This window comes from Vombatus ursinus, unplaced genomic scaffold (assembly GCF_900497805.2).
Source record: "Vombatus ursinus unplaced genomic scaffold, bare-nosed wombat genome assembly UNPS02014961.1, whole genome shotgun sequence".
In the NCBI taxonomy this organism is placed as follows: Eukaryota; Metazoa; Chordata; class Mammalia; order Diprotodontia; family Vombatidae; genus Vombatus; species Vombatus ursinus.
Window position 1 is genome coordinate 19,675 of NW_020954739.1, and position 11,766 is coordinate 31,440.

The 11,766-nt window shown below is 50.6% G+C and overlaps 1 protein-coding gene across 1 annotated transcript in view; it reads right to left on the bottom strand.

Annotated features, from left to right (window-relative positions):
* Positions 1-8,810, bottom strand: part of ARHGAP45 (Rho GTPase activating protein 45) — a 28,060-nt gene extending 19,250 nt beyond the window's left edge. Inside the window, exons 1-2 of the mRNA XM_027845363.1 lie at positions 8,128-8,810; positions 2,153-2,480 (exon numbers count right to left, since the gene is read on the bottom strand). Of these exons, the coding sequence (XP_027701164.1) occupies positions 2,153-2,480; positions 8,128-8,313 (514 nt within the window). The 5' untranslated portion in view covers positions 8,314-8,810. The remainder of the gene's footprint in view (positions 1-2,152; positions 2,481-8,127) is intronic.
* Between the last annotated feature and the right edge of the window lie 2,956 nt (positions 8,811-11,766).

The window sequence follows — 11,766 nt, forward strand, 5'->3', positions numbered from 1 at the left end:
AATACAGACTATCAGTGCTACACAGAATGTCTGAGCTAGGGGAGAGGCAGTCAGCACAGAGAATGTCAGAGCTAGGGAGGGCCCTTAGAACACAGGAGGTCAGAGCTGGAAGGGCCCTTAGAACACAGGATGTCAGAGCTGGGGAGGCCCTTAGAACAGAGACTGTCAGAGCTGGTAGGGCACATAGAGATTCTCTAGTCTGACTTTTCCAGGTCATACCATAGGGCTAGACTGCAAAACTTAGACTAGAATCAGGGCTTTTGACTCCCAGTCCCTTAGTCTGGTCTGTGGATGCCTCACCAGAGGCAAGGAGACAAAGGACTGACAGAGGCTTGGTTCCAATTCATAGGCAAGTCATATCCACCTTTGATAAGAATGTCTCCCTGCTTCCTTTATCTCTTCTGGGACAGGCATCCCCTTAAAGGGCCAGTGTGGAGCTGTGGTCCCCCACACACGGACTCCCTTAGTCATCTCTTCCCTTCCCCCCGGGTGTACAGAGGCCCAGCTCTGTCCTCAGTCATTGGAGCACTTGGCGCAGGGACCTGGCAGCCTCGGGAGCATTTATCTTGGTGCCCTGGCCCAGCCCTACCAGCCGACAGCTCGGAGGCCCTGATGGGTAAACAGGAAGACAGGCAGATGAAAATAACTCTGGGGCAGGAAGCTCACTTATCCTGGCCCCAGGGACGGGGAGCCAGAGCTTAAGCCTAAGCCTCACCCAACACTTCCCCATGTGGCCCTTCCACTGTGACAGAATGGAAAGGCCACACCAGCTCCTCACACCCTCTGGCCACAGACCTTCCTAGGAGAACCTGGGGGCTGGCTCTGATGTAACAGAAACCATCCTCAAAAGTTCACCCAAGCCAACAGGTGCAAAGTTGAGAATGGGACAGAGACTGCCATACCATGAAATGTTAAAGCTAGAGAGACCAAAGGACATAGAATGCCAGAGCTGGGCTGGATCTTAGACCATGGAATGTTAGAGCTGGGCTGGATCTTAGACCATGGAATGTCAGAGCTGGGCAGTGAGGGGGAAGGGGAGAAATGGATTTCTGACATAAAATATCCGATCTGGAAGGGTCTTTAGGAGCCAGAATGTCCTAGCTGGGAGAACTCTTAGAACATAGACCATCACATGGAAGGACCCTTAGAAAATGGAATGCTAAGGCAGGAAGGAGCCTTCAGGGCTCCATTAACTCAGTCAGCTCTTTTTAAAGAGGCCAAATGAAGCCCAGAGGGTGACAGAGTTGCTGAAGTTATCATGGGATGTTAGTGGCAGACCATGACTGCTCCTTGACTCTCATGCCCCCAATGCCTAATCGTGATGGAGAAGGGCTTAGTCGTTCATGCCGTGACTGTGCCCAATCTATGGGGAACATGGCCTTGACCTCAACCTTAGAATAAGGGATAAACCCAGGCTGGGTCAGACACCTCTTCCAAGCCCCACACCCGGCGGGGCCTAGTCGTAGCCAGGCCAGAGCTGTGGTCAGGTGGGGACCTGGGGGGGTTTTGGGGAAAGAGAGTCCACCTATATGCATTGGCATCAAGGCCAGGCCGTGGAACAGGATGGCATAGCGATGCTGCAGGATGGCGTATTGATCCCAAAGCATTGTATCATAAGATTTCAGGCTGGAAGGGGCCTTCGAGGTGACCTAGTTCAACCACTTCATTTGACAGATGGTGAAACTGAGGCCAAGATCTATGTTCTAAAGTTCCTCCCATAATACGATTGTACATGCATAGCCTATATCAGATTGCATGCCATCTTAGGGAGGGGGAGGAAAGGGGGAAAATTTTAGAACTCAAAATCTTATAAAAGTGCATGTTGAAAACTAAAAAGTAATTAATTAATTAATAATAATAAAAAAGTTCCTCCCAGCTGTGTGACCTTCGAGGTTCTCCCTCGTGGTGCTGATATTTGGCATTCTGAGTTCTGTACTCATAGGGGTGACTGAGGTTAAGTGACGGGGTGTCACAAGAAGTAAGTAGTGGAGCTAGAATATAAATCTGGGCCTTCTGATTCTCCCCAGTGTCATCCTCAGGAGCCCGTGGTGCCAGGCGAGGATGGGGTGAGGGGAGGTGTCCCCTGGGTCCATGGAGACAGAATGAGGAAGTTGCTTAGCGACCCTGTTGCTGAAGGGGGAAGGGCACTCACCATCTCTCAGGATTGTGTCTTTGAGCTTCTCCAGGGCCTCTGCAAATCGGGCCACGTGGGCCAACAGCTGGGAGATGTCCTCCACCTCCACAAAAGGCCCATCACTGCCTTCCATGGGGCTGTTGGTCATGGGGCTCTTATGACCCCGGCCCAGTGTCCAGGTGCCTGGGGCCGAGAGGGGGAAGCCGGCAGCGCTGGCATGGCGGTTCAGGCTGGTTGGGCGCTTGAGAGTGCCCACAGCACCCGAGCCCGACTTGGTCCCGCTAGGAGATGTCTCCAGTCCAGCAGCATGAGATGCCAGCTCTGAGGCATCCTTCCTGGGCAGCTCCTGGTAGGAGAAAAGGAGACATCATGACGTGGGGGAAGGTGAAGAGAACAGGATGATGTCAGGGAAGCTAGGAAGCCTGGCTTCTGGTCCTCTTTCTGCCTCTAATTTGCTACATGCCCTGTTCTCCTTTCTGGGCCTTACTTTCCCCATCTATAAAATGAACGGGTTGGGTTATGTGAGCTAGAAATCTAGAAACGAGAAGCAGGCAGTGGTCACAGGGAACCGAGGGTTTCATCGAAAACAGGTCATGCCTGACTAACCTCCTTTCATCTTGTGACAGGTAGACGAGAGAATGATGTGAGTAGAACCTTACATAGGTTTTTATCCAGGAATTTGATAAGAGCATCCTACTATTCTCATGGAGAAGATGCAGAGATGGGAACTAGACAGTAATACAATTAGATGTAGAACTGGTCAGATGGCTAGATTCAGAAAGTCATTAATGATTCAATGTCAACTTGGCAGGAGGTCTCCAATGGAGTGCCCCAGGGATCTGTGTTTGGTTTATCAGAAGCTTGGATAAAGACATCACAGTTTTGCTTATCAGAGTGGCAGGTGACACAAAACTGGGACGGACAGGTGACACACTGGATGACAGTTGGGATGCAAAAAGATCTTGACAGGCCAGAGCAGAGATAAAGTTCAGTAGGGATAAATAAATGTAAAGTCTTATCCTTGGGTTCAAAAAATCAATTGCAGAAGTAAAAGATAGAGAGGTGGGGCTAAACAATCCCTAGGGATTTCAGTGGGCTGCAAGTTTGATATGAGTCATGCATGTCTTGTAGCAGTCAAAAAAAAAGGCTAACACCTTTCAGGAGTAAGCAGATGATAATGCCTCTGTAATCGGTCTTTATCATGTCCAACTCTGGTTGGCACAATTTAAAAGAGACATTGAGAGGCAGTTTGGCATAGCAGATAGAGTGCTAGAATTGAAGTCAGGAGCATCTGATTTTGAAACCTGCATTAGATACTTACCAGCTGTGTGACCCTGGGACAAGTTATTTATTTAGCATCACTCAACCTCAGTTTCTTTTTTTATAAAATGGGCGGCTAGGTGGTATAGTTGGATAAAGCACTGGACTTGTAATAAGAAAGACTCATCTTCCTGGGTTCAAATATGGCCTCAGATACTTACTAGCTGTGTGACCCTGGGCAAGTCACTTAACCCTGTTTGCCTCAGTTTCCTCATCTGTCAAATGAGCTGGAGAAGGAAGTAGCAAACCACTCCAGTATCTCTGCCCAAGAAAACTCCCCAAAAAAGCATCATGAAGAGTCAGACACGGCTGAAATAACTCAACGACAACAAAATAGGGACGATAATAGCATCTCTTTCTCTCACAGGGTTGTTGTGAGGCTCAGAGGAGTTGATACACACACACACACACACACACACACACACACACACACGTGTATGTATACATTGCTCAGCAAACCTGAAAGCACTGTGGAAAGCTCCTCCCCTAATTTCGGGCCACAGTCTCCCACCTCCGTGTATTTTATGTTTCACAAAACACCCCTGCCCCTGGAATGCCCTCTCTCCTCATCTCTGCTCTGTGGCATCTTTGTCTTCCTCCAAGTCTCTGCTCAAGGGCCAGCTACTTTATTTTTATTTTTTTTCAGTTGTGTCCGACTCTCCATGACCCCATCTGGGGTTTTCCTGGCAAAGATGCTGGAGTGGTCTGCCATTTCCTTCTCCAGCTCATTTTACAGATGACAAAACTGAGGCAAAGAGGGTGAAGTGACCTGCCCAGGGTCACCCAGCTAGTGTCTGAGGTCAGATTGGAACTCGGGAAGAGCCTTCCTGATTCCAAGCCCAGTGCTCCAGCCATTGCACCACCTCCCTGCCCCACCAGCTCCTTTATGAAGCCTTCCCTGATCCCCCCAGCCGAAGGGATTCACTCCCCCCTCCAATATTCCAAAATATTGGGATATTCTTCACCACCCACGCCCAATTCATGGCTAAGTCCAGCCGGTTGCTCCTCCCCCACACCTCTCAAATCTGTCCCTTTTCTTCTGTGTAGCCCATCACCTCAAACAGCCTCCCTGCTTTCAATTTCTCCTCTCTCCACAACAGCCTTCACACTAAAGCACTGCTATTATTACTGCTATTGTTAATATTATTACAAGCTGGAGCGTGTCCAGAGGAAGGCGGCGGGACTGGTGGTTGAGATCTAGTCATATGAGGATTTTACTAAAGGAACTGGGAAAGTTGAGCCTGCAGAAATGAAGTCTTGAGGAGAATACAGCTGGCTTCAAGCAGCCAGGGCTGTTTTGTGGAAGAGGGATTCTACTGACTGGTCTGCTGGGCCCCAAGCGGCAGAACTAACAATGGGGGAAGGGGTTTCAGGCTAGGGTTAGGGAAAACCTGCTGTCTGTCCTAAGGTGGAATGAGCTGCCTCCAGAGGTCAGGGGATCCCTCTCAATGAAGGTCTTCAAGTAGAGACTGAATAACTCCTTTCTCTCTCTCTCTCTCTCTCTCTCTCTCTCTCTGTGTATATACCATGGGGTTAAGTGACTTGTCCAGCTGCACACAGCTAGTAAGTGTCAAGTGTTTGGTCTGAGGCCGGATTTGAACTCGGGTCCTCCTGACTCCAGGGCCAGTGCTCTATCCACTGCGCCACCTAGCTGCCCCTCCCCCCCAATACTTCCAATACATTCTTTTGCATATGATTGGACTCCAAGCTCCCCCAGAATGTACACATTCTGAATTCTGAGAGCCCTCCTAGCTCTGATGTTCTCAAGTCCCACTGGGAAGTTATGGGGTATCCCTGAGTTTACAGGTCAAAGGCAAAGGGGTGAGATTTGTTGTGGGGTCCCCCCCCTTTCTCCAGGCCTTCCTCTGTTACTCAATTTCCTCCTGCTTGGGGGCCCTTTCACAAGCAACTCTACAGAACTTCCAAACCACAGAGCAGGGCAACTCAGCCCTCTCTTCCTGCTCTGACTACAGCATGGGGGGTGGGGTGGGGTGGGGCTGCTTGCTTCAGCTCCGTCTCCACTGTCAGGGAAACAGGGTGCCCCAATCACAAAAGCTCATGGCTGCGAGGGCCCCCAGAGGGCACGCGACTCTACCCGTCCATGGGCAGGACTCCCTTCTACAACTTCCTGTTCAGCTTCTGCCTAGGATGGGGACTTCACCCTCTGACCTCCTGGAGACGAGCTTCAACAGCTGGGCTCTTGCTCATCCTTCCCCAGAAGGCCAAGCAGTAGATGGGGGAATGGAGAGCAAGACCCTCATGTCAAGGCCCAGGTGAATGAGAAAGGGGCAGGAGGCAACCTGGGGAACCATTTTGTGCTCAAGGGCCACAGGGCTCAGGGCAGGGTGGGGCAACCCTTTCTTTCCAGGGGATTGGGGGCCCACCTTTCTAACTGCCTAGGGAACCTCCAGGACCTCAGACTCCCTAAATGAATGCCTCATGACTCCCCAAAGCTAGACCTGTTTCTCTTGAGAGCATCACCATCCTCCCAGGCACCCAGGCTCAGATATCTTTGACTCTCCCGTCTTCCTCACCTCCCACATCCAATCAATTCCTCCTGTACAAGCCTCTCAGATCTGCCCCTTTCCTTCTCTACAGATGTCAATCAACTCAGAAGCAGTCTCTCTGCTTTCAGCTTTTCCTCTCTCCAATACAGCCTTCACACTGGAGCAAAAAAACCTAAAATCTTCCTGAAGCTCTGACCATTCTATCATCTTGCTCTAAAAAGTTCAGTGACCCCCTATTTCCTTTAAGGTGAAATGAAGATTCCAGACCCTCCATAATCAGCCTCCCAACCTACCTTTCTATTCTTTTTAAAATTTTTTTTATTATTTTTTACCCTTCTATTCTTTAAAAAAAATTTTTTTTATCTTTCTATTCTTATTTCACATTCAATGAACTGTACATTTTAGCCAAATTGGACTTAGCCAAATTGGACAAGAAAGCTGTTCTCCTAATCTTGCGCCGAAGTCTCCCACCTCCGTGCATTTATGTTTCACAAAACACTACCTCCCCTGGAATGCCCTCCCTCCTCACATCTCTGTTCTTCAGAATCCTCATTTTCCTCCAAGGCTCAGCTCAGGGGCCAGCTACTTTATGAGGCCTTCCCTGATCCCCCCCAGTTAAAGATATTCACTCCCTCCTCAAATATTCCAAAAGCACTTTGGATTTCTCTTTTGCTCCCATCATATTCTACCTTGTATTGTACCAAAATATAAACTTCCCCCTTGAAGTAAGGGACTTACTTATTTAAAAATAACAACAGCAAAAAAACCCCACAACTTTGTTTCCTTGCCTTGAGGACAAAACCTTGCATGTAGGAGGCACTTTGTCCGCTAAGAGGCAGGGTGGTACTAGCCCACAGAATGTCTCCTTTTGCCCCCAGGAATCTGGGCATAGAAAGGCAGAGAGAGAATCAGGAGCTCCAGAACTGGGGGAATCATACTTAGAGGCAGAAGGGATTTTGAAGATCATCTGATCATTTTATAGATGAGGAAACCCTGACCAAGAGAAGACAATAGAAGAGGTGATATGTAGGAGACTCAGAATTCAAAGCCAGGTGGTCGGACTCCAAATCCAGTCCCCATTCTACCCTACCAATACTGCCTCCCAGCTGGTGCCCAAAGATGGATGAAAGGGAGGCGGAGGGCAGGAAGCAGAGAGCGGTGGCTCTCCGCAGATGCCACCATGCAGGGCCTCCACTGGGTTGGAATCCCAGCATCACCTCTCTCTATGGGACTTTGCACAAGACCTCTTTGGGTCTCAGTTGCCCATGATCTAAAATGAGGGAATTATGATTTCTACATGATTTCTAAGGTCCATTCCCAATGTGATGTTCCATGATCCCAAGAGCCACATAGATACTCCCCATAAGTCAGTCAGGTATTTATTAAGCACCTACTGTGTACCAGGCACTATGCTAAGTGCATCATTCCCCAGACAGCCCCAGGTCTCCCTCATCACATCCATCAGAGATAGGGAGATTCTTGCCAAAGATAATGATATATTGGGCAAGAAACTGAAAACCTAAGGGGCAGCGGTGGCATTTTTCATCATTGAAGGCAAGGAATACAGAAAGGAAAGACTGACTCGGGAATTGAACCCCTGGCTAAGGAGATGGTGTCTGAGAGTATGTGATCCTGGGCAAGAGTCCCTAACCTCTCTGGGCCTCAGTTTCCTCATCTGTAAAATGAGAGGGCGGGATTAAATGACCTCCAAGGGGATAAGATGCCAACACAAATAACTCTAATGACCCACTGTTGCCCATGATGAGTGAGGGTACTGGGGAAGCCCGAGGGGGGAGTCAGGAAAAGGGAGCTCTGGAGCTGGGCTTTGAGGGAAAAGGCAGGGCTTCAAGGCATGGGCATTCCCCACCATCTCCCCAGAAACCCCTTAAAGCTCCCTGATCTCCCCCCAGAACCCTCGATGTCCCAAAGTCTTCCCAAGATGGCCCCCAATGACCCTTGGGAAGAAGCGGCAGCTTCCTGGAGTGGTCCTGAGTTCAAGACAAAACCACCCAGTCCTTGGGGGACAGGCAGGTGTCCAGCTGAGACAAGAGGTCAGAGGGGAAACTGACTGCAGGTCCTTCCTCCACCCCTCTGCTCAACCAGGCTTGGGAACCCAACTTCCCTCTTTTCCTCCCGCCATTCTCTCGGTGCCCTGGCCAGGCCTACCTTCAGCTGCACGCGGGGGTCTCTGCTGAGAGACTCAGCCCCCCTGAGACCAACCGAGTAGGGACTGTAGCTCTGCTTTGTCCCCAGTCGCCGGCTTAGCATCCCCCTGACCTCCAGTGCCCCCAGGGTGGGACACAGGGTAGGAGGGGGAGCCCCACCTAGAGAGCTTCTTGGGCGCTGCTTCATGGGGGTGGGGGAGGACCCAGGGCAGGGAAAGGAGGGGGGGCCGAGTATGGGCGTGACCACTCCTATGAAGCCTAGTGCATCCCCGGGGAGCAAGCCCCCCACCCGCACCCCAAGACAACAGTGACCCCCTAGAATCTCCTTAAAGCTAACCAAAACCCAACTCAATTTGGGGGCCTACACCCGAATCTCAAAGGGAGAAGTGGGGGGAGTCAAAGAATTGGGGAGACACTGAGCTCTGACCCGTTCTAGGCTCCCGGACCCCCAGTTCACTCCAGCATGGAGACCCTTCCTTATCTAGCTTTGAGGGTTCATTTCCTGACCCAGCCACCCTAAGTAGCTAGCTCCTCTCATCTCTGGCCCTTCCCCCTTTTCCGCCCGCCCTAGAGAATAAGCTGAGGTTTGGGGTGCATGTCCTCTTAGGACCGTTAAGCAAGGCAATTCCCCTCTCTGGCCCTTAGTTTCCCTGCCTTAAAACAAGTGAGTGGGATTAGCCGGTGTCCAAGGGTCTTTCCCAGCTCTGACTCTCAGAAGCCTCAGGTCTGTGCTCAGCCCTGGCCCAGGGTCTGCCCAGCCTCCTCCCCCACCCACCAGGCCAGGACCACTCACCGAGGGGGCCTGGGGGCTGGGGCTTCCCGCACGGCTCTTTTTGGAAATGGATGGGGTTTTCATCAGCTCCCGCTTCTTCCTGGAGAACATGATGTATCTGCCTCCTGGGCTGGGGGTGGGGGGAGCAAAAGGGCCGAGCTGAGCGCCGGCCACCCTGCAGAGCAGGGCAAGAGGGCAAGGGGACTTGGGTGCCTGGCCAGCTCAGGGCCCTGGAGGGGGGCTCCCAGATCCCCAGCCCTCCCTCTCGGTTCCTCAGTCCTGACGTCTGGCGGCTGATGGGACCACATTGGCTCTCCCCCCTCCACCTCCAAGCTGTCAGAGCCAGGGCCATGTGACAGGGGCCCCGCCACTCATTGGTGTCGGCCCGTGGTCCCCCCCCCCAACAGGAAAAGGAGCGGAAGGCGAAATACACACCCACAAAAAACACACCACCGAGCTTATTTCCCTCCCTGGGGCACTCTCCTCTCAACAGGCCTGGCTTGGGAACCCTCTCCTGGGCTCTCCTGGCCCCTTCCCTGAAAGCCTGGGAGTGTGAAGGACCTTGAGGAGCAGCACCTTTGGGATCTGGGGGGAGGGACTTCAAATACAACCCCCCCCCCCACGCACCTCATGGAAAAATCTTCGATCGAGAGACTCCCAAGTTTGAATTCACTAGCTGCACTTAACTTCTCAGCCCGTTTCCTCATCTGCCCAATGTTGAGAGATCCGAAGGCTATCATCTGTAAAGCACGTTACGAACCTTAAAGTGCTATATATACATGTCAGCTCAAATGCTGCTGCCAAAGCCCCCACCATCGCACAAGCGCGCGCGCCCACACACACACACACCCACACCCACCCCCCTTTAAGGGTACAGACGCCTCTTTGTTAATCTGCCTGTCAGTGATTTTGGAGCAGGTGGGTTTCTCTCTCATAGGAGCCGAGGATTCAGAGCTGGGAAGGGTCTCAGGGATCATCTTATCTGACTGTGAGACCTAGAAAGGGGTCATGCGGCTTAGTGAGTTAGCAGAGCTGGGATTCAAACTCAGGTCCACTGACTCTAAACCCAGGATTCTTTCCATTTATTTCAATTCATTTCACAAATATTTATTAAGGATATACTAAAAATAAAAACACACAAATGAAATAATCCCTGACCTTAAGGGCGGAGCAGTTTACTGAGGTAGGTGCTTGCCTGGGGCAAATTCATTTGGAAGCTGGAAAGCCAGGGAAAAGAGCCTTGTCACAGTTCCTCATACAGAGAGCTCCGTTTCCCAAGAGCTCCATTTCCCACCTCCATGCCTTTGCATTGGCTGTCCCCCCTGCCTGGAATGCACTCCCTTCCCCCCTCTACCACTTAGAATTCCTAGTTTCTCTTAAGACTCTGCTTAAGTTATCTTCTGTATGAGGCCCTTCCTGACGCAGCTGCTAGGGCCCTTCTCCCAAAGTTTTCTGGAATCCATTTTGTATCTTTTGTGTGGTCCTACACATGTACATATTGTTCTCTCCCCCCACCCCACCCCCACTGTAAGTTCACTGAGGGCAGGAACTGTTTCATTTCTGTTTTTGTATTTCTAGCGCCTGACACTTAGTTGGTGTAATTAAATATAAATGCTTACTGATTATCAATTGATTGAAGAGGAACAGAAGGAGGAGGGGTGGCAATAAGACCTGAGCAGGGCCAGTAGATAGGTGGGGCAGACATTGGAGACATTGGAGCAACCAGGATTCTCCATCAGATTCGGGGGTGATGGGGAAAGGGGCAGGAAAAGAGAAAGAGGTTCAAAGAGGGTGGTAACCCCAGAGAGGAGCACTGTGGTTCAGGGACAGATGTCAATGAGGCTAAGCCCCATTGGCCCCATCAGAGTTAGGGCTCTGCTTACAAAGAAGATACAACATATACACAGGTAAGTATAATCCATGAAGAAAGAAATGGCAAACTACTCCAGTATCCCCACCAAGAAAACCCCAAAGGAGGTCACCAAGAGTTGGACACAACTGTAAAACAACTGCGACGACAACAGAGAATAATCCAAGGCAATTTGCAGGGGTGGAGAGCGCTTACACCTGGAGAGATTGCCTTCTGACTTCCTCATCTGTGAAATGGGACAGATGGAAGTAGATGTTTCAGATCCGGGAATCCTCTGAGTCTCCCACTTCTGGGGGAAAACCTTCGCCTGGGAGCCAGAACACCTGGGTTTTGCCCAGGAGCTCACCTGAGTGAATTCAATGGAAGTCTGCTTGGACAGCTAAGTGGTAGGTTGGATGGAATGATGGGCCTGGAGTCAGGAAGACCTGAGTTCAAATCTAGTCTTAGACACTTCCTAGCTGTGTGACCCTGGACAAGTCACTTAACTTTTGTTTGCCTCAGTTTCTTCAACTGTAAAACAGGTTTAATGATAGCACAGTTGTTGTGAGGATTAAATGAGATATTTATAAAGCGCCTGTTTTCCTTCATTCTTTTTTTTATGAGGCAGTTGGGGTTAAGTGACTTGCCCAGGGTCACACAGCTAGTAAGTGTCATGGGTCTGAGGCCGGATTTGAACTCAGGTCCTCCTGACTCCAGGGCCGGTGCTCTATCCACTGTGCCATGAAGAAGACCTAAATGACCTCGCCATCCTGGAGTCAAGGTACAGACTGTGACTGATCAGATCAGTCCGAGCTTGGAAGACTCGGGCACAAACAGTCCATGAGAACATTTGGAGGGGAGATGTCTCTAAAGTTGCACACATAGTAGTCACTTAATACATGCTTGTTTTCTTCCTTGTGCTCTATAAAATGGGGGAGATAGCTCTTTGTATATGCAGCTAGGTGGGGCAGTAGATAGAGCAGCAGGCCTGGAGCCAGGAAGACCTGAGTTCAAATCTG